We start from the raw sequence: 27,044 nt of genomic DNA, 5'->3' as shown, positions 1-27,044 counted from the left end.
TATTAGTTTCATGTGTACAACATAGTAATTAGGCATTTATATAACTTACGAAGTGATCACCCCGATAAATCTAGTACCTATCCGCCATCATATATAGGTATTATAATATTATTGGCTGTCTTCTTTATGCTGTACTTTACATCCCCATGACTATTTTGTAATTACCAATTTGTACTTCTTTTTTTATTTTGGTCCCCTCTTTAATCCCCCCTGACCTACTGGATGTTGTTGTCTCCCCTTAAGAACTGGATCTCTGAAGGCGGGGCATCTCTTCCCACATGCTCGCGGTGCGTGCCCAGGACCTGGAACATCCAGGGCCTGACACCCCCGGCACACCTGCGGTATGGTCCGTGGCTCAACCTGGGGTGCGAACCCAGGACCTTCTGTGTATAGAGCAGACGTGCTAACCACTACACTATGGAGCCCCTTCCCCCCAATTTGTACTTCTTAATCCCTTCCCCTTTTCTACCACCTTCCCTCTGGCAAACATCAAAATTTTCTTGGTATTTATGAGTTTGCTTCTGTTTTGTTTGTTTGTTTTGTTCTTTCGATTCCACATGTAAGTGAAATCATATAGCATTTATTTTTCTCTGTCTGATTTACTCCACTCAGCACAATACTCTCTAGGTCCATTCATGTTGTTGCGGATGGCAAGATTTTATTCTATTTTATAGCTGAGTAATATTCCATTGTATATATGTACTATCTCTTCTTTATCCATTCATCCATTGGTAGACACCCAGATTGCATCCATATCTTGACTATTGTAAATAAAGCTGCAATGAACATATGGATTCACATGTCCCTTCAAAGTAGTGTTTTGGGTTTCTTCAGATAAATACCCGGAAGTGGGATTACAGGGTCCTTCCTTGTCTCTTGTTATAGCCTTTGTTTTAAAGTCTGTCTGTCTGGTATAAGTATGGCTTTCCCAGCTTTTTGTTTTGTTTTGTTTTCATTTTCCATCCTTTTAAGTCTCTGTGTGTCTTTCAATCTGAAGTGAGTCTCTTATAGGCAGCATATATAAAGGTCTTGTTTTCTTATCTATTCAGCCACCCTGTCTTTTGATTGAAGCACCTAATCCATTTACATTCGAAGTAATTATTGATAGATGTGTAGTTGTTGCTATTTTATTCATATTTTTGATCTTTTTTCTTTTTTTTCTTCTTCTTAAAGAAGTCTCTCCAACATTTTCTGTAATTTTGACTTGGCAGTGATAAATTCTTTTAGCTTGTTCTTATTTGGGAAGCTCTTTATCTGTTCTTTGATTCTAAATGATAGTTTTGCTGGGTAGACTAATCTTGGTTGTAGTTTCTTACTTTGCATCATTTGAATATTTCATGCCAAGCCTTTCTGGCCTGCAGAGTTTCTGTTGAGAAGTCAGCTGCCAGTCTTCTGGGCGCTCTCTTGTAGGTAACTGCTTTCCTCATGTTGCTTTTAAGATTCCCTCTTTGCCTTTAACCTCTGGCCTTTTAATTATGGTATGTCTTGGTGTGGGTCTCTTTGGGTTTATCTTGTTTGGGACTCTTTGTGCTTCCTGGGCTTGTATGTGTATTTCCTTCACTAGGTTAGAGAAGTTTTCCATCATTATTTCTTCAAGTAAGTTTTCGATTTCCCTCTTTTCCTTCTGGTACCCATATGATACGAGTATTCATATGCTTGATATTGTCTCAGAGGCTCCTTAAGCTATCCAAAACTTTTTTCATTCTTTTTTCTTGTTGAGATTCTGAAAGGGTGTTTTCTGCTACCTTATCTTCTCAATTGGTGATTCAGTCCTCTGCTTCATCTGGTCTACCGTTGATTCCCTCTAGTACTTTCTGTGTTTTAGTTATCATATTCTTCATTTCTTACTTGTCCTTTTTTATGTTTCCTGTCTCTTTGTTGAAGTTCCCACTGAGATCATTGAGCATCCTTATAACCAATGTTTTTTACTTTGTATCTGGTAGATTGCTTATTTCTATTTTGTTTAATTCTTTTTTCTAAAAGGAGCTTTGTTCCGGTCTTTTGGGACATGTTTCTTTGTCTCCCTGTTTCAGCTGCTTCCCCGTGTTTGTTTCTGTCTATTAGGTAGAGCTGCTATGTCTCCTGATCTTAGCAGAGTGGCCTTGTTTAATAGGGTCCTGTGAGACCCAGTGGCGCAATCTCCCTGGTTGCCTGAGCTGAGTGTTCCAGGTGTGTTTCTTGTATGGGCTGGTTGTGTGTGCCTTCCTTTTGTAGATGAGCCTTAGTTGCTGTTTGTACCTCAGTTGGAGAGATTGACCCTCAGGCTGATTGGTTGTGAGGACTGGCGAATGACTATAGTGGAGGAGCTGTTGTCCAGGGACTGACTCTTCGGCTCAGGATTCTCTTTAGCAGGGCTCTGGTGCCTGCCTTGTCTGCTCTTTGGGTGTGTTGTCTTTGGATGTGGCCCCAGGTGGTACCCTGGCTCAGTCTAAAGCTGGCCACAGGATGTGCTGTTCTAGGCTTCCTGAGAGGGAGTCTGCCACAGCAAGTTTCCTTGCTTGTCTGGGGGGACCTACACAGCCAAGAAATCCCTCTCAATTTTTAACTGCCACACATGGTTGTGGGATCAGCTCCTTCCACATCTCTGCCCTCCTACCAGTCTTGAGGTGGCTTCTTCTATATTGTCCTTAGTTGTAAGACTTCTGTTCATCTAGACTTCAGGTGATTTTCAATGATGGTTGTTCTATAATTTAGTTGTAATTTTGATATAGTTGTGATAGGAGACAAACATAGTGTTTACCTACCCAGCCATCTTGACTGGAAATCTAACCATTGATTATATTTTAGATTGTCATTTTCTGTCTTTTAAATCAGTGACCTTTTTAAAAATCATAAGTTTTCTAAAATTGCATTTTATGTGACTTTCTGACTGCATTTTGAGTTATTTTTTAATTTCCAAATATTTGAGGGTTTTACAAATAACTTTGTTTTATTCATTTGTTTTAATTCTGTTGTGATCAGCACATACACTCTGTATGATTTCTGTTAATTTTATTAAAACTTGTTTTTATGGCCCAGAATGTAGTCATCTTTGATGAATATGTATATTTTGCTGTTTTTGAGAGGCCTGTCCTGCAAATGTCATTTAGGCAATTACTGAGAGAAATGTGTTGAAATCTCCGGTTTTTTAATTTGTCTACTTTTTTATTCAGTTCTGCTTTCTTTTGATTTATGTATTTTGAAGGTATGTCTGTAGTACATACAAACCTACTTAACCCTTTTATCACAATGAAATGCCTCTCTTCATCCCTGGTAGTATTTCTTGTTCTGAAATCTACTTTGTACAATATTAACATAACTCTTTTTTAAATTAGATTTACAAGGTATATTTTTTACATCCTTTACACCTATTTTTTAATATTTAAAGTGGCTTGGGTCTTGATTTTTTAAAATATTATCTGATAACCTCTCTTTAATTGATATGCTTAGAATTTTGACATTTAATATAATTGTTTATTGTTTGAGTTTGGCTTTCATCTTGTTTGTTTTCTAATTGTTCCACATATTTCTTGTTCCTTTCTTTTTTCCTAACTTGTTTTGGATTGAATATTTCTTATGATTTCATTTCTTCTCCACTATTACATTTATTAACTCTAGTTTTTTTGTTTTATGGCTTTAGTTCTAAAGTTTAGTTTACGTTTTTTTACTTATCACAGCTCCCTTCAATTAATATTATACCACTGCACACACAGAATAAGAATTTTATAGCAGTATATTTCCATTTCACCCCTCCTGTTCTTTGTTCTGTTGTTGTCATATTGTTTTATGTATATTTCGAACCCCCAAAATATTGTTAGTATTTTTTCTCTTAAACAGTTAATTTTTAAATCTCTTCTTAGGAGATATTGAGAAAGAATGCTTCTTTTTTTTTTTTTTTTAAAGTCTTTCCATGTATTTACAACTCCAGGCTCTCTTCACATTTTTTTGTCTAGTTCCACAAAGGTTTCTATCTGGTACCACATTTTTTTTTAGCTTGAAGAATTTTCTTTAAATATTTTTATAGTGCAAGTATGCTGGTGAGAAATTCTCAGCTTTTAATCTGAAAAGCCTTTATTTTGCCTAAATTTTTAAAAGATGTCTGAATTTTGTTTCTAGGTTGACAGTTTTTCCACTTTCTTTCGTCATTTCAGTAATGTTATTTTTGTTTTCTGTTGTGCATCATTTCTGATGAGAAGTCTGCTTTCATCTTTGTTTCTTTATATGAAGTATGTTTTTCTACCTTCTGCTTTTAAGATTTTTCCTTTTAACATTGTTTTTTAAATATATCTTTTAGTAGTTTGATTATAATGTGCCTTTGGTATGGTTTTTTAAATCTCTTCTGCTTGGGGTTTGTTGAAATTCTTAGATCTTTGGGTTTATAGTTTTCTTCAAATATAGAAAAATTTTTGGCTGTTATTTCCTTAAATATTTTTCTGTTCCATTTCTCCCACTTTTCTCCTCTGTTCTGGGATTCCAGTTACACCTGCTTAAGGTTGCTTGATATTGTTCCAAAGATCATTAACGCCTTTTCCAGTTATTTCAGTTCTTTTCTTCTCTTTGATTCTCAATTTCCTTGGCCCTTCCTAAAAGACTTAGGAAATGAATCTCAGTTTTGTCAGCCAGGAAAACAAAAGTAGAGAAACATTTTTTCCTACACTTCTAGGCTCTGCATACATGAACACGAAATAATTCCCACTGGAGTCTCATGTACAGTGGCCTTAGACAATGCTGGTGAAAATCTGCATAGAATTGGTCTCCATAGCGATGGCTGGAATAAGAGGTGGGGTTGAGGAGAGGGTGGGGTGATTGAATGTACTATACTAGCATCCTATTATTTTTTTTCCCTGTTTCTTATTTTTTTTTCTACTTTATTTTTTTGGATTTCATTAAACTTCACTATCAACTTCTTGCTCACAGACATATTTAGATGTTTCTTTACTTTAAAGCATTGTTGTTTGGAACACTTAATTGTTTTCTTTTTGGCGAGGCAACCCTTGGTTGACCTTACAGATTGCAAGGACCTTGTCAGCTTACAATCCTTTATTTATTTATTTATTTTTATGCTTACAGCACCAGATCTTCTTAGGTGGTCTCCCATCCAAGTACTAACCAGGCTTGACCCTGCTTAGCTTCCGAGATCAGATGGGATCGGGCTTGTTCAGGGTAGCATGGCTGTAGACCTGGAGCATTTAATTATTTAAGGCACCTCATTCTATGACAGAATCAAATGAATAAAGCAACAATGAATTAGATATTCCAGGGCCGAGGTTCTAGAAATTACTTTTTGTGTTACTGTCAAATAGGAGCCTGGGTATAATGTAAATACTTCATAAGTACTTATGAAAGGAATTATAGGATGTGAATTCTGGATCATGTTGCTTGGACTCAAATTCCTACTTTTTACTTACTAGTTGTATGATATTTGATACCTTAATTTATCTTTTTGTGTCTTATTTTCCTATCTTAAAAATGAAGATAATGATAACTCTCAAAGAGTATTATGGCAGAATTCAATAAGTTACTAGATATAATATAGTTACTAGACATTTAGAACGATGCATATCCTCTTTAAGTGTTAACTAGTATTATTTTCATTGTCATATCTGATGATTAATGTTTAAAAAATAATTGCTTGAGCACAATATATGTGTATTAATGTGTGTGTATGGACATTCTAGTTTGTGTTTTTACTTTTTAGTAGTGTAAGAGTTTCTGAAGTAGTGAAGCTTAAAGTTAGTAGAATTGCACATCTATTTGATAATTCTATTTTAAAATATTTCTAATTTATGTATTTTCTTCCCTGGCATCCGAATTCATTTTATATATTGTTGCTATTTACTATATTGTGATTCTTTCTGTTTTCTTATGCAGGACCAAAAGATCTCAGATTGCTATAAGTGAAGGTATATTTGAACTTCCAAATCTCACAATTCAATCTACAAGAGCCCAGACACTTCTCTTGCAAGCAATATATGAAAGTTGGTCTCATATTGGAAATGTCAGCTCTTCAATAGTGAATGAAGCGTTGATGAATGAAGTTTTCCAAACTATAGGTAAGAGCACAATCTTCTTGACAAGTATATGGAAAATTTCTATTAATGGTGACTAATATTTTATGATTCAAATCCATATGGATAACATACTAAACTTAAATTTTGTAGTATATTTCTTGAAAGTGGGTATTTATAGTTCCTGTGTAAAATACAGGATATGAGTTAAGCTATTCAGTTTTATTCCCCGTAACCAATTTCTGGATATATTTTATATCTTCAAGAGATTATTTTTCGCCAAATCCTTGTACAGTTGACTCTTTGGCTGTACATGGGTAACTTTTGAGGGGATCAATGTGTATGTTTGAAATGATAATCTAGTCAAGAATAAAAATAGTAATATGCTTGATTATGCTGGTAAAGTGGAATAAAATTATTGATCATAATACTCTAAGAGTTGGTAAGTGAATTATCTGTTTTGTGTGAAAAAATTTTACCATGAGTGAACTACTAAAAATAAAAAATTTGCTCTGATGCCAGTATAGGAGATATCTTCATGTTGTTGTTCCCTTTACATGTAGACAAAAACCTTACAGAAATCTTGCTTTTTTTAGGTGTTTCAATTCAAAATAATTACTTTTATCAGTAACACAGGAGTAATTTTCAAAGAAGGATATATTTTTATTTACTAAGTGTAATAATGCTTAAAATTATAACAGTTTTTATCTTCTGCATTTTTCTATTAAAACTTTTTTTTCTTTATGTGATGCTTTTGAAGATTTTAATTTCAGATTTTACTATGGGAAATATATTGTAAATTCTAAAAAATGCATTACAATTAGAGTCTTTTTATTTTGGCGAATGTAAAATTTGTAGTTGTTTGTGTCAGGTTGTAGAATTCTATAAAGAATGACAAGAGAAATGTTTTATTAGCCTAGAAGTTCTTGGGGCTTATTATGAAAGGGCTTTGAATTCTCCAAATTCTGTCTGCAAATTTTAGTTTGTGTATAAACACTTACCCCACATATTTATAAATATTTTTTGAATTGATTATTTTATTAATGTAGCGAATGATCTCTCAGACAGTCTTTTGATTTAAAATTATTTTTTCTTATATTCACACAATTACAATTAGTTTTCTTTTGGTTGATACTTGCCTGTACTCCTTTTGCATGCTTTTATTTAAAATTTGTCTGTTTTTATGCTTTAGGTATATATTTTAGAAATAGCATATAACCGAATATTTTAGATCATTTTATAATCTGCTCTTTGGTATTAAATTTAGTCTATTTATATTAGTGTGATTGTTCTTTTTTGACTTCTATTATCTTACTGTTTTGTTTCCTTTTGTACTGTTATAGCTTGGCTACTTTAAAAAAAAGCTATTTTTCTCTTTCTAATTATTTGGAATTTGTATATTCCTATTGAATTATTAACTTAATAACTGATTCTGCTTTGGAAAACAATTTGGTATGTAGAGTTACTATATGACCCAGTAATTTTACTCCTAAATATATAACCAAGAATTGAAAACATATGTTTGCACAAAATCTTGTATGTGAATGTTCACAACATTATTCTTTTTCTTTTTTTGTGTGTTTATTTTTAAAATAAATTTATATATTTAAGGTGTGCAACATGGAAGTTTTGATATGCATAGTGAAATGATTACTGTAGTCAAACCAATTAACATATAGATCTCCTCACATATTTACCATTTTTTCCTGTCGTGAGAACAGTTGAAATCTACTTTTAGCAAATTTCCAGTATATAATACAGTATTATTAACTATAGTCACCATGCTACACATTAGATCTTTAGAACTTATTTATCCTACACAACTGTACCTTTGTATTGACTGACATCTTTCATTTCTCCCTACCACCTTGCTCCTGGTAACCACTGTTCTACTCTCTGCTGTGAATTTGGCCTTTTTAGATTTCACATGTAAAAGAGATCAGAGTATTATTCTTAATAGTCAGAAGGTGGAAACAACACAAATGTCTCTTAACTGATGAATGGATAAACAGAATGTTTTATATCTGTACAATGGAATATTATTCAGACATTAAAAAGAATGAAGTATTGATAAATGCTATAATATTGATGAACCTTGAAAACAGTATGCTAAGTGGAAGCAGCCAGGTGCAAAAGGTCACACACACTATGATTCCATTTATATGAAATGCTTAGAATAGGCAAATCCATAGGGACAGAAAGTAGATTAATGGTTGCCAGCGTGTGGGGAGGAGGAGGAATGAGGAATGACAATTAATGGGGCATGAGTTTCTTTGGGGGTAATAAAAACGTTCTGGAGTTAGAGGTGATGTTTTCATGCTTGTGAATATGCTAATTTCCACTTAATTGTATACTTTAAAAGGATGAATTTTATGTTAGATGAATTTCTCATTCAAAAAACTTTTTAAATTGATTAATATGAAAGTAGACTAGTTATGTGCTGTGGTCTGAATGTTTGTGTCTCCCCAAAATTCACATGCTGGGATTCTAGTGCTCATGGTAATGGTCTTAGGGGCGTTTGGGAGGTGATTCGATTATGAGAGTGAAGTCCTCATTAAAAAGATTAATATCCTAATAAGAGGCTAGAAAATTTCTTTCCACTTTATACCATGTGAGACACAATGAGAAGTCAGCAGTCTGCAACCCGGAAGAGGTTCTCACCAGAACCTGACCCTGTTGGCACCCTGATCTTTGACTTCCAGCTACCAGAACTGTGAGAAATAAATTTCTGTTGTTTATAAGCTACTCATTTTGTGGTATTTTGTTACAGCTGCCCAAATGGACTAAGACATTATGTAATTGCTATTCATACAGCCATTATTTTATGTGGGGTTACTTACTATGTAAAAATCTTTTCTTTTAGGTACTTACACTTAAGGTCTATAGTGAGGCTTTTATTGACAAGAACATCATTATGAAATTATCTAATTTATTTTTGTTTATTTGTTAAACTTATGTTTCCTGTGATCTCTCCAGAGTTTTTTTGGTTTATTGTCTCACAATTTTAATCTACCTTTTTTTATTTAAAAATTTTTGTTTTTGTCTACTGGCTTAGATAGCCCCAAAATTTATATTAATAAGCAGGTGGTGGTGTTAATTATTTTTATAATTTTTTTCCTCACCAAACTAATTTCCTATTTCTTTCTCTAGATTTATCAAATGGATTGTGCTATGAAAAAAAATTTATTCTGGAAAGATACTGTCCTAACAGAACGTAGTCACAGGTATTAAAAAATAAATCAGACAAATAACCACAGATTATGTGATTCCTAATCTGATATTTTATCATTGAGAAACCTAAAATTAGTGGAACTAATTTTTGCAGATTAGGTGAATTGAAGAAAATGGAATGATGTTAGGATGTTTCACCTCTTTGTCAAGGAATTTTATTTTTATTAAATAAAGCAGCTATAAAATTTATAATAGGTGAAATAAAAGGATCAGCTAAAATAATTTCGAAAAGCCAGATTTCCAGATGCCCAGTTTCTAATGTCTTTTTTTGCTCTCCCAAAGACTTATTCTGTTCATTTTATTTTTAGTAGAGTGCTTTTAGTATTGTGTCTCCAAAATTTTTATCTTAAGATGTAGGAAGTATATATTTAAAGCATAATGTTTTAGCATTTTATTATCTTGCATCTGTGGGCTGCCAGTAGACAATACTCAGCACTGTTAAATTTTGTTTAATATATTTGGTTTCAGAATGTGATCCTTTGCTTTACATTATAGCTAGTTCTCATTTACTACATTAATGAAGTTATTATGCAGGCTCTGTACATTCTTGGATCTTTCAGAGTTATATTCTGATAATATGTCTGAGAAGAACCATTATTCTTCTATTCTACAGTTGACTGTAAGCCACGCACTTCTCTTTAATGTTCCTGCCTCACCTTCTATCATAATTTTGTGCCTCTAGCCTGCCTTCTTCTCGTTGTCTTATTATTGGTTGTCGCTAACACAGTGTCCATTTTTCTCTTATCCTTCACCTTAGTGGATTTTCCCTTTATCTTTATTGAACATAACTTGATTTGATAATCTCATACATTATCCTCTTTTCTTTGATAGCTAGTTCTTTAACAGAAGTCAAAACCAGTCTTTTCCTTTAGATTTGACACTAATAGTCTCTTTGGCCTTCAAAAAAATTACATTATTTTCCAAATTCATGCCTTTGCCCAAGTTTCCCTCCTTCCCCATGCCAGAAATGTTTTACCTTTGTTTCTCTTCTACTTCCTATTCTTTCTATCTGATCTATTTTTCTTCTTAAAATAGCTTTATTGAGATGAAACTCACATACCATACATTCACCTGTTTTAGCTACACAGTATTAAGCTTGTAGTGTATTCAGAGTTCTGTATCAGTCACCACAATCAATTTTAGAAATAATTCATTATTCCAAAAAGAAGTCCCACATTCTTTAGCCATCACTGCCTAAGTCTCCTATCCCCCTGCCCTAGGCATACATTTGCTTTTTGTCTTTATGAATTTGCCTGTTCTGGACATTAAAATATAGTCTTTGTGACCAAATTATTTCACTTATAGCAGACTATTTTCGAAGTTCATCCATTTTGTAATATGTATTAGTACTTCACTTTTTATTGTTGAGTAACATTCCATTGTATGTATATTTCACATTTTGCTCATCCATTAATCACTTCTACTTTTGACAGTTATAAATAATGCTGCTATGAACATTTCTGTACAAGTTTTGGAGTGGAATATACTCATATTTCTCTTGGATATATATCTGTGTGTAGAACTGTGGGATCATATGGTAACTCTATATTTAACCTTTTGAGGAATTGCCAGACTGTTTTCCAAAGCAGTTGTACTGTTATATATTCTCACCTGCAGTATATGAGGGTTCCAATTTTCCCACATCCTCACCATACTTCTTTTATCTGTCTTTTTGATTTTAGCCATCTGGATGTGAAGTTGTGTCTCATTGTAGTTCTGATTTGCATTTCCCTCATGGCTAATGATGTTGAGCATCTTTTCCTGTGTTTATTGGTTATTTATATGTCTTCTGTGGAAAATGTCTGTTTAAGTCCTTTGTTCAGTTTTTAAAAATTAAATTTATTGGAGTGACATTGGTTAATAAAGTTATATAGTTTTCAAGTGTACAGTTCAATAATACATCATCCATATATTGCATTGTATTTACCACCTGAAGTCAAATCTCCTTTTGTCACTGTATATTTGACCCCCTTTATCCTTATCTTCTTTCCCACCTTCCCCATCTCCTTCTGGTAATGACTGAACAGTTGTCTGTGTCTGTGAGTTTTGTTTGTTGCTTTCTGTTTCACATATGAATGAAATCATAGGATTCTTAACTTTTTCTGTCTGAATTATTTCACTTATGATAATTTCAAAATCCATCCATGTTGTCATAAATGGCAATATTTCATCTTTTCTGTGGCCGAGTAATATTTTATTGTATATATGTACCACATCTTCTTTATCCAGATAATCATCTATTGAAAGACACTCTTGTTTCCATATCTTGGCCACTATGAATAATGCTGCAATGAACATTGGGGTGTATATATCTTTATGGATAAACATTTTCAAATTTTTTTGGGTAGATACCCAGAAGAGGGATTGCTGGGCCATATGATAATTCTCTTCCTAATAGAAAAAAATTAAGAGTAGTAGTACTTTTATTCATTTTTATTTGGCCTGTTTGTCCTTTTATTATGAGTTGTGAGAATTCGTTATTGTAAATGTAAGCCCTTATCAGATAAATGGTTTATAAACATTTTCTGCAATTCGTGGGTTGTCTTTCACTTTCCTGATGGTCACCTTCTGCCTAACTTTTTCCTCTATTGGAGCCTCAAGTACATCTTTACATTGGACCTTGTTATCATTTAAAAATGGTTTGTTTCTTTTTTTGTTGTTAATCCTATTTCTTGATCAGACTTTTTTATATCACAAAATCCTTTCTGCTCTTATTATGCAGCTTAATTCCCAAGGCCAACACTTACAGTGATGCCGACATTTTAGATTAATTTCTTCCTTTTTCTTTTTATCTTTGCTTTCTCCATGACTGTTCTGCAACATGTTCTGCTTGCTTGCAATAAGAAATTTTTATATGTATTAAATCTACTACCACAAAAACAACACTGTACTGTTTGAACTGAACTTTTACTCTTTTTTGGCATTTTTAGGAAAAATTATTTATAATTATTTCTATTTTCTGTTTCATTAATTGCAAACTGTGACTTATTACTGGGGTTTGAAATCAACTTTGTTGGTTACTACTCAATTTGAGAAGAATAAAATAGGATCAAATGGAATGCATGTAATATAGTAAGAGAATTATTATATTTATAATAATGTTTATTATATTTATAAACATGAAAGGTGGACATTATTAGTAAATACAATTACTGTTGTAATTTTTTTCTTGGTGATAGTAGGTATTAAAATTCTGTGTAAACACTTCTTAGAATTTGGGTTTTGGGAAATGAGAGGACATGAGTAAGAAATCCCTGAATAACAAAAAGAGAAAATCTAGTATCTTTCCAAAGAAAGAAGTAAAATAATATGATAATAAATAATGACATTCTTTTCAAAATTTAAAATTTCTAAGCAAGAAAATGCAGCAAGTAATATCTTGTTTTATTGCGCCCAACTTTATTGTGCTCCACAGATACTGCATTTTTTTACATATTGAATGTTTGTGGCAACCCTGTGTCAAGCAAGTATGTCAGTGCCATTTTCCCAACGACATTTTCTCACTTTGTGTCTCTGTCATATTTTGGGAATTCTTGTAATATTTTAGACTTTTTCATTCTTATATTTGTTACGGTGATCTGTGATCAGTGATCTTTGATGTTATATTTTAATTGTTTTGGGGCATCATAAACTGCATTCATATAAGATGGCACACTTAATCGATAAGTGTTGCATATGTTCTGACTGCGTGACTGACTGGCCATTCTCTGTATTTCTCCCTTTCCTCTCTAATTACAATGTTGTAATCAGGCCAATTAATAACCCTACAATGGCCTCTAAGCATTCAAGTGAATGGAAGAATTACATGTCTCTCACTTTAAATCAGAAGCTAGAGATGGTTATGCTTAGTGAGGAAGGCATATAGAAAGCCAAGACAGGCTGACAGATAGGCCTCTTATACCAATCAGCCAAGTTGTGAATGTAGAGTAAAGTGCTTGAAGGAAATTGAAAGTGCTACTTCGATGAACACAAGAATGATAAGAAAGTGACATAACCTTATTGCTGATATGGAGAAAGTTTTAGTAGACTAGATAGATCAAACCACCCACAACATTCCCTTAAGCCAAGTTGAATCCAGAGCAAGGCCCTAACTCTTTTCAGTTGTATGAAGGTTGTGAGAACTGCAGAAGACAAATTCGAAGCTAGCAGAAGTTGGTTCATGAGGTTTAAGGAAGGAAACCATCTCCATAAGATATAAAAGTGCAATGTGAAGCAGCCAACTGCTGATGTAAATCTGAAGCAAGTTAACCAGAAGATTTAGTTAAGATAATTAATGAAGATGGCTACGCTAAACAACACATTTTCAGCGTAGGTGAAACAGCCTTGTATTAGAAGAAGATGCCATCTAGGACTTTCATAGCTAGAGCAGGACATCTATGCTTGGCTTCAAAGAACATGCAGGCTCTCTTGTTAGGGGCTAATGCAGTTGATGACTTTAAGTTGAAGCCAAACTCATTTAGCATTCTGAAAATTCAAGGCCCGTAGGAATTATGCTAAATGTACTCTGTCTGTTCTCTCTAAATGGAACAGCAAAGCCTGGATGACAGCACATGTATTTACAACATTATTTACTGAATATTTTAAGCCCACTGTTGAGACCTCCTGCTCAGGAAAAAAGATTCCCTTTAAGATATTGCTGCTCATTGGCAATGCCCTGGTCACCCAGGAGCTCTGATGGAAATGTACAATGAGATTAATGTTGTTTTCATGCCTGCTAGCACAACATCTACTTTTTAGTTCATGGATCAAAGAGTAATTTCAACTTCCAAGTCTTATTATTTACAGTTCGTAAGGCTGTAGCTGCCATAGATAGTGATTCCTCTGATGGATCTGGCCAAAGTAAATTGAAAATATGAGAAAGAGTCACCATTCTAGATACCATTAAGAACATTCATAATTCTGGGAAGAGGTCAAAATATCGACATTAACAGGAGTTTGGAAGAAGTTGATTCTAATTCTCATGGATGACTTGGAGGGTTTCAAAACTTCAGTGGAGGCAATAACTGCAGATGTGGTGCAAAAAATAAAAGAACTAGAATTATAAGTGGAGCCTAAAAATGTGACTGAATTGCTCCAGTCTCATGAAACTTTAACAGATAAGGAGGTGCTCCTTATGTATGAGTAAAGAAAGTGGTTTTATGAGATGGAATCTACTCCTAATGAAGATGCTGTGAAGATTGTTGAAATGACAAAAATGACTTAGAACATTACATAAACTTAGTTGATAAAGCAGTGGCAGGGTTTCAGAGATTTGACTCCGATTTTGAAAAAAGTTCTTTGGATAAACTGCTATCAAACAGCATCAGATGCTACAGAGAAATCGTTTTTGAAAGGAAGTGACAATTGATGTGGCAAACTTCATTGTTGTCTTATTTTAAGAAATTGCCACAGCCACCCCAGCCTTCAGCAACCACCATCCTTGTCAGTTAGCATCCATTAACATTGAAGCAAGACCCTCCACCAGCAAAAAGATTTCAACTTGCTGAAGGCTCAGATGATGGCTAGCATTGTTTAGCAATAAAATACTTTTAAATTAAGGTATGTGCATTGTTTTTTCAAAGACAGTACTATCACGCACTTAAAAGGCTACAGTATGGAGTGAACATAACTTTTATATTCTCTGGGAAATAAAAAAATTCATCTGACTTGCTTTATTATGATATTCACTTTATTGCAGTGGTTTAGAACTCAACCTGCACTATCTCCAGGGCATGCTTATATTTATTATTATACTGTTTTAGAAGAAATGGCAGGGGAATGGCACAAGGTCACTGGCAAAATACATGTACATGTAAAGTGTAAGATTTCTGGAAAATTTTAAATGTGAAAAATGTTTATTCTGAAATCTTGATATGTATGTAAACATGGTTATTGATTCCCTGATTGTAACACAGCTCTCTTAGTGAAGAGTTACCAATATCAGGTTGTGAAATAATATAGTTTTGTCATTCAAAGGAAATATATTAGTTTGATAGTTAAGTTTTATATATGTCCTATTCATGCTGCATTCTTATACAAAGAAAACCAGTTATAGAACAATCTTTTATTCTTGGTTTACAGGTACAGAATTATTTCACTGTTTTATTAACTTGATTATTTAAAAAAAACTTTATTTAACATTATTTTTTTCCTTTTAATAACCAAAGCTCTCAAGTAGTTCTGTGTAATATAAAATCAAGTAACATTAGTTGGATTTCATTGGGCCTTAAAACAAAAATGCAAAAACTTTATTCCTCAGTCTTCTCATCCTAAATGTTGGATTAATAATGGTGCTTCAACTATGCAATATCAAATTTAATTTCAAGCATCAAAACTATAAAATTCCTGTTTTATGAATTTAGAAGAAAAAATGTTTTTTTGAAAATAAGTTTTCTTTTACAAACTCTCTTATGTCACAAAAATGAGATAATTTTTGTTGAATCAGATTTTATTTTATTTTATTTTTTAATTAATTTTTTATGTTAACATTAACGAAATCCAATAAGTTTCAGCTGTACACTTTAACAGTAAGGCATATGTATATTTATACTGTGTGTTCACCTCCCATAGTTAGATTTCTTTTTGTCACCATGTATTTGACTCCCTTTATCCTGTCTTGAATCAGTTTTTAGTTTCTATTTTGCGAATGCGTTTATGTAAGAGACTTTAAGAGAATATGGATTTTATGAATTCAGTTTATATGAATATTGAATTATATGTTCTTTAAAGTTGCAATGGTGAATTTTTCTTCAGCTCTTGCAAAATCAGAATAAAATTAAAAAATATTAAGTAATATGAAAATTCTTTGCTAATGCTTAGATTTAATTTTGTCCATTGAATTTTATTAATCTATGTGCCACATATTGATGTTGGTATAGTGAATATCTTACTATCTCTGTCAAGTATTAAGAGTATTTTTATTTTTCAACTATTGAAATTAAGGAGCAAGTACTGAGTTGTAGTGTGGAAATCCTTTCAGTAACTAGTTATATATCTAAAAGAAGGTCAGTTTGTTTCACCAAGGTTCAGTTAACTTTCTCATCTGTAAAATAGTGATAATATTTTCATATCTACTCAGGGTTCTTGTGAGTGCCAAATATAGTGGTGTCTGTGGAGTTGTTTTGTTCTTATCCTGGATGTAGAATCCTGCTGGAATCATACATATTACCTATTTAAGTGGTTCTGGTGTATGAGGTTCTTGGAGACTGAGATAACCCCTGTCTTGGTGATCCAGTGTTTTTGCTGAGACGATGCAGGGCAAAGTAAATTGAAAGAGTAAGACAAGAAAGTAAAGAGAATAATGAATTTCATGAGAGAACAAAATTCAAGACATTGGTTAGATCTAGTTGTTTGGATTTATTGAAGCAACTGTGCATTGTGCCCCTTTAATATAGCTGCTAATGAGAGGGCACCCCAGGCTCACAGAAAGCTATGATGAATCACATATTCGCTGTTCTGCTAGATATTCCAAAGATGAGTGGGGCAACAGACCTAGAATTGGATGTTGCAATGCAGTGGGATAATAGATATATGAAACCCTATCCTTTTACCTTCTTTTCACATACTTTACAACTGTGTACTAATCATTTTTCCTCTAGTGAGCCTAATAATGTAGAGACTGGATATCATAAAACTTACTTGAATAATCTGATTAGACTCAGCTATTTTAGGTTGATGTTTTTTCATTTTTCTAATTTCACTGACTTCACAGTAATATTGATGTTGGGCAGGTTATACATTCTGTGTTACATATGTGAAAATTTATGTTCAGAACAATTCACTGTTTTTTTGTTTTTGTTTTTGTTTTTTTTCCAATATCTCACATATTCACAGATTACGCGGTTTTCAAAGCCAGGACTTTGGATTGTTCTGTTACTAGTATTTGTGCGACGTCAAACTACCTTTCTGGTAAACGAGACCAGAAATGGACTAAGATAAAGTTTGGTACTCTATTGGAAATTATGTGATGAAAGAATAGCAAATATAGGAAACTGAAGTATATTGTAAATTAAAATAGAGATGTTAAAGTTTGAACTAAATTATTAATTGGCATTACTGAATTACATATTTTTGCTATTCATGTTTCTGATGGCACTCAAATCATAAAAATCTTAACCTTATTTATTTTGCTAGAAGATAAAATACGAAGTCACACATGGTTTTTGTTTGCTCAGAAAAACAAGGATTTGCTACCGCTTTTTCTTTATTCAGGTAGTTCATTGTTTTGTTGATAGCCTAGTTTCATTAATCTGGTATTTGCAGGGAAATTACTTACAGACTTTAAAATCTATGCTGAAGGTGATCAAATGGATATTTGAATCCCTCATTTAAGTGATGTCTTAATGTTAAAATAAAAATCTACTTTCCAGAATGTAACCGTAAAAGTATTTTATGTAAGATTTCATGTGGGATACCTTAATGGTTGAATAATAAATTTTACCTCATAAAAATGAAATTCAATAATACAGTAGCTTTCTCAGCTCAGTAGCATCTGGTCTATTCTCATGAGAGCCAATATTTTCCAACTCATTAGGATCATGTCGTTCTGTATGTCGTCAACACTGACTTAGCCAAGCTACCTTTACTTACATAACCGCCAAACTATTAAATAGGTCTCTTGTGGAGTGAAGTCAAATATTCCTCTTACTTTACTTCTGCCTTAGAAGGGAAGAAAATGTACATACTGTAGCATTTAAACATCTGGTCTAAAACCACATCAGTGTAACTCTGAGCAAAGTTACGGATTCAGTATTCTTCCCAGGTGTGCATATAAAAAACATTTTGGAGTTGTTGACTAGTTCTTTAACCATTTAGGAAAAAGATTGAGGCATAGTGATGTGCTTTTTCTATTCTTCTGTTTTCAAACTACATTTTTACCACATCTGAAAAACATCTTCAGTAGGTTCTAAAATATGTATTTTTGAGCTGTTATAAAATTTTCAGATAGAGGCATTGACAATAAGTTTATCTTTATATAAAAATAAAAATGAGTTGAGTTAGATTTGCATTAAGATCTACCAGTAGAAACTACCAGAAAAATATATTCTTGATATTTAAATTGGAGTAAAAAGACCTTATTTTGTAAATCTCATGACTTTTAAAGGCCCTTATATAAATTTTCATGTTTATTGAATTTAATGATTCCTTTTCACTTGAATTTATGCAGTTATTGAGACTCAGCTCATTTACAGTGAATGTGATAATTATTAAGAAATGAATAACCACATAATCATTCGTTTTTCTGTGAGTTTAAAGAAACAGGAATGTGCTAAATGGTTTCTGAATGTGAGCAAAATCCTGAGTAATAAATCAGATGGATGTGTTCTGTGTTTAAGTGAATAAAGAGAAGAGGGTAGATGAATGCTTCACCAGAATCTTATTTCCTTTAACCTCACTTGTACACATATGTTTTGGGAATCAGCATTCCCTATCCTATGAGTAATTTTCCAAAACAGAATAGCTCGTTTTACACTACAAATAATTCCCTGTGCCTCACGTCTAATCCTTCTGTCACAGAATTCTTTTATTGTCCCCAGTGTTCTGAAATTTATCTTCCATTGAGCTATGTTCCCTTAGGGTAAACTTCTGTAGCACTGTACATTATTCTTAACGTATTTCCATCTTGGCCACCATTGGATTTCACTGGATCAGATCTCAAGTTACTTTTGTGCTGTTTGTGTGTACACATATTATTTATTCACACTTACTGCCATTATGTTAGACACAGAGCATTACTGAAACTGTGTTTGGAAATTGAATGTCTGGTGGTTGAAATATAAACTTACATGTCATAAGAGCTTAAAAACAAAATTTAGTGCTTGAATGTCTTTCCTATAAGGATGGTATTTTTCGGATTAGGAACTTAAAGATATATGTGAGAACTGTCTTGAGTGACGAGTAACTAATGGACAGGAGGTGGTGCTTCGTTGTAGGAGCTTATTATCCAGACATCTCTACTTCCTGCAAGTCGGCTGATTCTTACCCTTATTCTCATCCTTGTTGCCTTGATTGTGAGGTGGGGAAGCCATTGCCACAGAGAGAATTACATGAGCATCTTTTGTTAGCAGATGCACAAATGACTAACTTTACCATAAAAGGTAATTTTAGAGATATCCTCATATAATGTGTAAAAGTTCAGGTTGAATGAGAGCTGTAAGACTTTTTCTGTTAATTAATATGCTAGTATAGTTATTGTCTCATTTATTTACTTATTTAAGTTTTCTTTTGAGATAAAATTGACATACAGCACTGTATAAGTTTAAGGTGTGCAGCATAATGACTTGCATATACTGCAAACTTATCACAATAAGTTTAGGTAATATCCATTGCCTCCTGTTGATATGAAAAAAAAATTTTTTTTCCTTGTGATGGGAACTTTTAGGATTTACTCTCTTGGCAACTTTTAGATATACCATACAGCAGTGTTAACTGTGTTATATGTTATATTCCCAATAGTATTTATCTTGTAACTGAAATGTTGTACCTTTTGACCATCTTTCTTTAATTTCCCCAATCCCCATAACCTGCCTCTGGTAACCACAAATCTGATCTTTTTTTCTATGAGTTTTTTCCAGATTCTACATATAAGTAACATCAAACAGTATTTGTTTTTCTCTGACTTATTTCACTCAGAATAATGCCCTCAAAATCCATTCATGTCACAAATGACAGGATTTTCCTTTTTATTTTCTTAATGGCTAAATAGTATTCCATTGTTTGTATGCTTATACACATATGCATATATATCACATTTTCTTTATCCGTCTGTCTGTTGTTGGACATTTAGGTTATTCTTATGTCTTGGCTATTGTAAATAGTGCTGCATTGAAATGGAGGAACAGATATCTCTTTGACATCATGATTGTGGTTTTTTTGAATATATACCAAGAAACAGAATTGCTGGATCATATGGTAGTTCCATTTCTAAGTTTTTTGAGGAACCTTCATGCTGTTTTCTGTAGTGGCTGTACCAATTTACATTCCCAGCAATACTGCACAGCATTTATTTTCTTCATATCCTTGCCAGCATTTATTGTCTCTTTCTATTTGACGATAGTCTTTCCAACAGGTATGAGGTGATAGGTCTTTGTGGTTTTGATTTGCATTTTCCTAATGATTAATGATGTTGAACATTTTTTCATGCACTTTTTGGCCATTCGTATATTTTTTTTTGAAAAAATGTCTATTCAGCTTCTTTGCTTATTTTTTAATTGGATTATTTGTATTTCTGCCATTGAGTTCTATGAGTTCTTTATATATTTTGAATATTAAACCTCCTATCAGATAGATGACTTACAAATATTTTTCTTCATTCTGTAGGTCACCTTTTCATTTTGTTGATTGTTTCTTTTGCTGTGCAGAAGGTTTTTAGTTTGATGAAGTCTCGTTTGTTTATTTTGTTGTTTGTGTTTTTGGTGTCACATCCAGAAAATCGTTTTCAAGAACCAATGTCAAGGGGCTTCCCCACAGCCCCATATTTTCTTCTAGGAATTTTATGGTGTCAGGTCTTACATGTAAGTCTTTAATCCATTTTGAGTTAATTTTTGTGAATGTTGTAAGATAGGGGCTTGATTTCATTCTTTTACATGTGAATATCTGATTTTCCTAGCATCGTTTATTGGAGAGACTATCTTTTTTCATTGAGTATTCTTGGCTCTTTGTCAAATATTGGTTGACTGTATATGCATGGGTTTATTTCTGGGCTCTCAGTTCTGTTTCATTGGTCTGTGTGTCTGTTTTTATGCCACTACCATTCTGTTTTGATTATTTTATAATATAGCTTAATATCAGGAATTGTGATGCCTCGCATTTTATTCTTTTTTTCTCAGGATTGCTTTGGCCATTCAAGGTCTTTGATAGTCACATATAAATTTTAGAATTTTTTCCCATGTCTGTAAATGCCAGTGGAATTTTAGTAGGGATTGCATTGAATCTATAGAGGCTTTGGGTAGTATGGACATTTTAACAATAATATTTCTTTCAGTCTGTGAGAACACGGTTATCTTTCCATTTGTCTTCCTTGACTTCTTTCATCAATGTCCTGTAGTTTTCAGTGTAGTGATCTTTTACTTCCTTGGTTAAATATTTATTAGTATCGTATTGGTTTGGTTGCTATTGTATATGGGATCGTTTTCTTTATTATTATTTCAGATAATTTGTAATTAGTGTATAGAAATGCTACTGATTTTTTAATGTTAAATTTGTTTCCTGGAACTTTATTGAATTCAATGAATAGAAGTAAAAGAAAATCAAGGATTTTCTATATATAAAATGTCATCTGTAAATAGAAACAGTTTGACATCTATCTTTCCGATTCTGACGCCTTTTGTTTCTTTTCCTTGCCTGCTCGCTCTGGCTAGGCCTATTAGTATTATGTTGAAAACGAGTGGTGAGAGTGGGCATCATTTTCTTGTTCCTGATCTTGGAGAAAAAGCTTTCAACCTTTCACCATTGATTATATTAGCTGTGGGTTGTTATGTATGAACTTTATTATGTTGAGGTACGTTCCTTCTACATCTAATTTGTTGAAAATGTTTATCATGAATGGAGGTTGAATTTGGTCAAATGCATTTTCTGTGTTTATTGAGATGATCATATTTTTTTTCATTCTATTAATGTGATGTATCACATTTATTGATTCGTGTATTTTGAATCATTTTTCTATCTTAGGGATAAATCCCACTTGATCATGGTGAATGTGCTGCTGAATTTGGTTTGCTAGTATTTTATTGGGAATATTTGCATCTGTATTCATCTGGAATTTTGGTCTGTAGTTTTCCGTAGTGTCCTTATCTGGCTTTAGTATGAAGGTAATGCTGGCCTTGTTAAATGAATTTGGGAGTCTTTTCTCCTCTTTGATTTATTTGGAAGAGTTTGAGAACCCTGGGACCTGACTAGTCAGAACTTACTGCTATCTTTTCACGAATGGACAGGTGGATGAACAAATGGATGGACGAGTGGATAACAGGGGATGCACAGTGCCATGCATACACATGTGCACAGAAGACGCTGTGTGGAAGCATTTTAGTAAGCATGACAGCCTGCAGCAGGAGCATATGTATGTCTGACTGTGCAGACAAAATCTTTACATTTTAAGATTTGGAAATATTCAAGAGGAAATGCCATAAGAGCAGTGAAAACAAAGATAGTCACCTCTGGATTCTGAATCTCAGAATATGGGAAGAGGTGTGCTTATAGGCTCTGATGAGTTACCTGTTAGGGCCTTGGTTCAATAAAGTACTGAACAAGTTGAGTAACATTGCATCGTGTTGCGCAGGGCCTCTTGGCAAAACCACAGCAGACCGTGGTGGTGGGATTGGAGCTGGAACTAGTTAGTGGTTTGGGATTGGAAGACTTTTGGGGAGGTGGCCTCGTCATGCTCTTTTCTTTTTCCTGGAAACCCTTCATCTCTTGGATGATGCTCCTGCCAAGACTGGATTTAGCCTCCACTTTCCCTTTTCTGACTACTCAAGCACCTTTGGGCTCAGCCTTCCTGAACTCTGTACCAAGAAGACAAGAGTGACTCCATAACTCCTTTCCTCATGAATTCTCAGGGGCTCCCCATTTCCCTCAGGATAAACTTAAAAGACTCCTAGCATGGATGGCCCTTTAGGACCTGGGCCCTCCACAGCCTCATTTCTCCCTCATTTCTCACCTGGCTGAATCAAACTCCGCATACCACGCTCTTCACTTTTTCTTGCCTTTGCCAAAAAAAAAAAAAAAAAAGGGAAGAGTTGCTAATTACCTCTTTCCTACTTGAAATGTCACAATAATGTTAGTATTTAGTATTAGCATTAGATTTTTGTATGTGGCTATTTCTCTCATTCACCCAAGCAGAGTTATTTTCTCCTTTGTGGTATCACTGTGATTAATATGTCAGCTCAGTTCAACAGGTATTTAGAACCTATTAAGTGCTAGATTTGGACCCTGTTTCGAAAGAATTTTCAGTCTACTTGGGAAATATAATATTTAATCTTTGATTACACACATCATTCTATATTGTAGTTATTTTTGTTCTGAAGTTTCTGACAAAATCCAGAGTGCTGTAATAGATTGTATTGTTTAGACATTCATGTCTTATGAAGTGTCTTTCAGTTACTACTACTTAATCATGATAACTGGATAAAAAATTTATTGTAAATATTCAATTTAAATAAATGCAGTAAGCCATTGGTTTTAATTATTAAATACAATAACATTTACTCCAGATTTTAATGTCAAAAGTAAATAATAGTCCTCTGACAAAAATTTTTATTAGTAATTAGAAACAGCATTGTTCACCATCTTAATAAAATTTATTCAAGTGTGAGGGGAAAACATTAGAAAATTTCATGTGATGTTTGGTTTATTTGTAAAATGGAAAACAGAACTTATTAAAATAGCTAATAATTTCTTCCCTATCTGACCTAACCTGCTTTTGTCTATGTGCCTCATAGGAATAGTTACTTTTTAGTAATTCTTCAGTTCTCTAAGAGCCTGCTTGTTATTCCACACCCACCATACTCTTCTCTACAGATAGAACCACTTGATCTCTGCCTCTTTTTTCAGCCCTGCCTCAGGGTCTGGGTGCTATCCTGTCATTAATCTGGGGATGCTTTAAGGAATACACATCCCAGTGAATCAGGAGCATTTACTGAGCTTTGCAGTTAACCCTGTTTTGACCATTTGCCTTAGCTCTGTTGATTGAACTTTTTGAGTTGACCAAACTGCTATGTTGAACTGCCATTTTAGTTACTGGATGCCTGTTTCTTCTGTTGTGCCACATTTTCTGTCTCATCGAAGACTAAGATGATGAGTTCCCTTTCCAGATTGCCATAGATTCTGGATGTGGCATTTTCCTTAATACCAACTCTGTGGATGTGGTGTTTTTTACTAAATGTTTCCAAATGTATTTGAAGGCATCTACCTGCTGACTGCCCATTTTACTGTCTTTTTTTCTTTTCAAGGTAATTATTGATTATATTATATTTGCCTGCTAGGATTCCTACTTCATTATTTCTTATTGGACAGGTATCTGATCTGACCACTTTTCTTGGCTTTTGCATTTTTTTCCCATTCTCTAGATCAGGGGTCAGCAAATCTGACTCACTGCTTGTTTTATAAATGAAATTGTGTTGGAACATAACCATACTTGTTCTTTTAAATATTGTCTGTGGTTGCTTTTGTCCAACCATGACAGGGTTGAGTAGTTGCAACGGAGACTATATGGCCCACAAATCCAAAAACACATACTATCTGACCCTTTATCAGAAAAAACTTTGCTGACCCCTGGTATACAGTAGTCTGTTCTTATCTGTGGTTTTACTTTCTGCAGTTTCAGTTACCTGCAGTCAGATGTGGTCCAAAAATATTGAATGGAAAATTCTAGAAATAATTTGTAAGTTTTAAATTGCACACTGTTCTGAGTAGCATGATGAAATCTTGTGTCATCCTGCTGTGTCCTGCCTGAGACATGATTCATCCCTTTTGTTATGTGTATTCATGCTCTATATTCTACCTGCATTCTAGTCACTTTGTAGCTCTCTGGGTTACCAAAACGACTGTTGAGGTTTCGCAGTGCTTGTGTTCAAGTAACCTTTATTTTACTTTACAATGACCAAAGTGCAACAGTAATCATGTTGGCAATTCAGATATGCCAAAAAGAAGCTGTAAAGTGCTCTTTTTAAGTGAAAAGGTGAATATAGTACAATAAAATATTTTGAAAGAGAACCACGTTCATACAACCTATATTACATTATGTTATAATTGCTTTATTTTTAGTTGTTAATCTCTTATTGTACATAATTTATAAATAAAACTATCAGAGGTATGTATATATAGAAAAAAACATAATATATAAAGGAGTTGGTACTCTCCATGGTTTCAGGCATCCATTGAGGGTCTTGGAATGTGTAACTCTAAGAGAAGAGAGATCTACTATAGTTTATAGTTTTGTACTTTTCATTTTGTGCCTATTTAAAACGCCATACTTTTTGTTTCATAGATTTTATGAAAAAATTAGCATATTCATGTGATTTTTACTTAATCAGATATTAAGTAGTACAAGTTCTGGACTTCAGATAATCTTCATTTTAACTCATTTTTAATCATTTGTTAAAAGTGTCTCCACCAAAATAGGATTGAGTATAGTAATTGATACTTTTTTTCTGTTTTAATCAGGTACCCATAGTAATCAGTCACCAAGTATTATGAAATTTAAGTACTTTAACAATACATCCATCTTCTTTCATTCCAGAACAACTCCATTTCTTTTTCCCCTTCCAATCCATCGTTTACCATGTACCAGAATGAGCTTTGAAAAATTCATATATGATCACTGCACTCACCTTTCATTGACTTTCTATTAGTTGTAGGATAAAGACCCAAATCTGGCCCTGTACTCCATTAACCTTTCAGCTTCTCAAAAGAGCTATATTTCTTTTTGTCTTAGGGCTTTTCTCAAGCGATTCCATCTTTCTGCAATGCTCTTCTCCCTCTATTTCACCTATTTATATAAAATTGTCTTTCAGAGTTGAGCCCAAATGTCACTTTCTCAGAGGATCCTTTTTTAAGTGGAAAATAGGTTTCGTGAGGACAGGTACCATGTCTCTTTTAGTCCCCTGCTATATCCCAAGCAACTAGTATATATTTTTGGAGAATGTCTAAAGATGATACGTGTTTGTATGTCTGCTTTTTTTTGGTGACCATTCTGAATGTAAATAGTTTACACATTCTATTGGTTCTTAAGAATTGGGTGTGTGTGTGTGTGTGTGTGTGTGTGTGTGTGTGTGTATTTGCACAAAAGTCTAAGCACAGTACACTACTCTTATCGGTTAGAGAAGGGAGGCAGGCCATGTTCCAGATGCTGCTGGTGAAGGGCCAGCTTTCCGAGAGAGCCTTCCTAAGGATAGCAGCCTTAGGCTTGCTGTTAAATCTTTCCTTCACAGTTCTTAAAACAATGTTTATATTATGTAACAAATATCTCTTTTTATTCTAGTTAGGTGAGTAATTTTAGCCAGATACATTTCTACCCTGAACAAAGTTGGAATTCTGTTAGTAACTAAGAAAGGGGAGTGAGTTTTAGGTAGACAGCAACCAATCCCTTTATTCTAAGATTTTTTTCATGTATCATTTTAGGAAAATTTGAATGCCTGATGGGGCAAATCTTATGCGGTACTTGTTCACTGTGTTTAAGTCACATTGGTATCCCTTCTATTCTTAATATACTCCAAACTCTCTTCTGTTTCAGGACTTTTTATCTCTTTTATACTGTACTGGAATTAATTTTGGGGCAAAATTGACACAAAACTTGCTATTTACTTTTTTTTTTTCCTCATTTAAGTAAGTGACCAAAACAATGATAAGGGATCACTTGGCAAGTTTATTAAAATGTAATCGTCCATGTATACTACTACTACTACTGCTGCTGCTGCTGCTATAATTGTAAACATATAAGTGCTTTATATGTGTTAATCCCTTTAATTCTTAGAATAGCTCTTTTTTAGGTATACAATTATTCCTTTTTTCTAGATGAGGAAACTGGGGCACAGAAGCATTTAGTAACATGCTCAAGGAAACTGTGTTTAAACTGTAATATTTATATCTGGTAATGATAGTGCCTCAGAAGGTGATTTGGAGGATTAGATGAGGTAGTATACTTTTAGATCTCTGGCCATGTGGCTTATCACATATTAGGTATTCCATAGATAGTTTTGATTTGAATCAAATTGGGAATGTATAGTTTTTAGTTTGTACTTTTCAGCTATAGTATATGTGGGTGTTTTTATGTCCTTTATTCTTAGTATTATATTGTTGAATCTCAGAATACTAAAGAACACAAATACAAAGCTTATGAACTTTACTATTATA

At 33.5% G+C, this 27,044-nt stretch overlaps 1 protein-coding gene and 1 pseudogene across 18 annotated transcripts in view; one reads left to right on the top strand and one right to left on the bottom strand.

The window, feature by feature from the left end:
• Positions 1 to 27,044, top strand: part of VPS13B (vacuolar protein sorting 13 homolog B) — a 685,469-nt gene that overhangs the window by 117,642 nt on the left and 540,783 nt on the right. For 17 of the 18 annotated variants that reach the window (XR_005650917.1, XM_039853834.1, XM_039853836.1 and 14 more), the window contains one exon: positions 5,851 to 6,032. Coding sequence is in view for 17 of the 18 variants with exons in the window: in XM_039853834.1 (XP_039709768.1) it covers positions 5,851 to 6,032 (182 nt within the window). In the remaining variant the exon portion in view is untranslated. Of the gene's footprint in view, positions 1 to 5,850; positions 6,033 to 9,137; positions 9,212 to 27,044 lie in introns of all 18 variants that reach the window. The other variant, XM_039853849.1, reaches the window with a different exon arrangement.
• LOC120595905 (uncharacterized) lies at positions 5,041 to 5,159 on the bottom strand (annotated as a pseudogene).

This window comes from Pteropus medius, unplaced genomic scaffold (genome assembly GCF_902729225.1).
Source record: "Pteropus medius unplaced genomic scaffold, Ma_sr-lr_union100, whole genome shotgun sequence".
NCBI lineage: Eukaryota > Metazoa > Chordata > Mammalia > Chiroptera > Pteropodidae > Pteropus > Pteropus medius.
The sequence above is the reverse complement of the archived record's forward strand: the minus strand, read 5'-3'. Positions and strand labels throughout refer to the sequence as shown.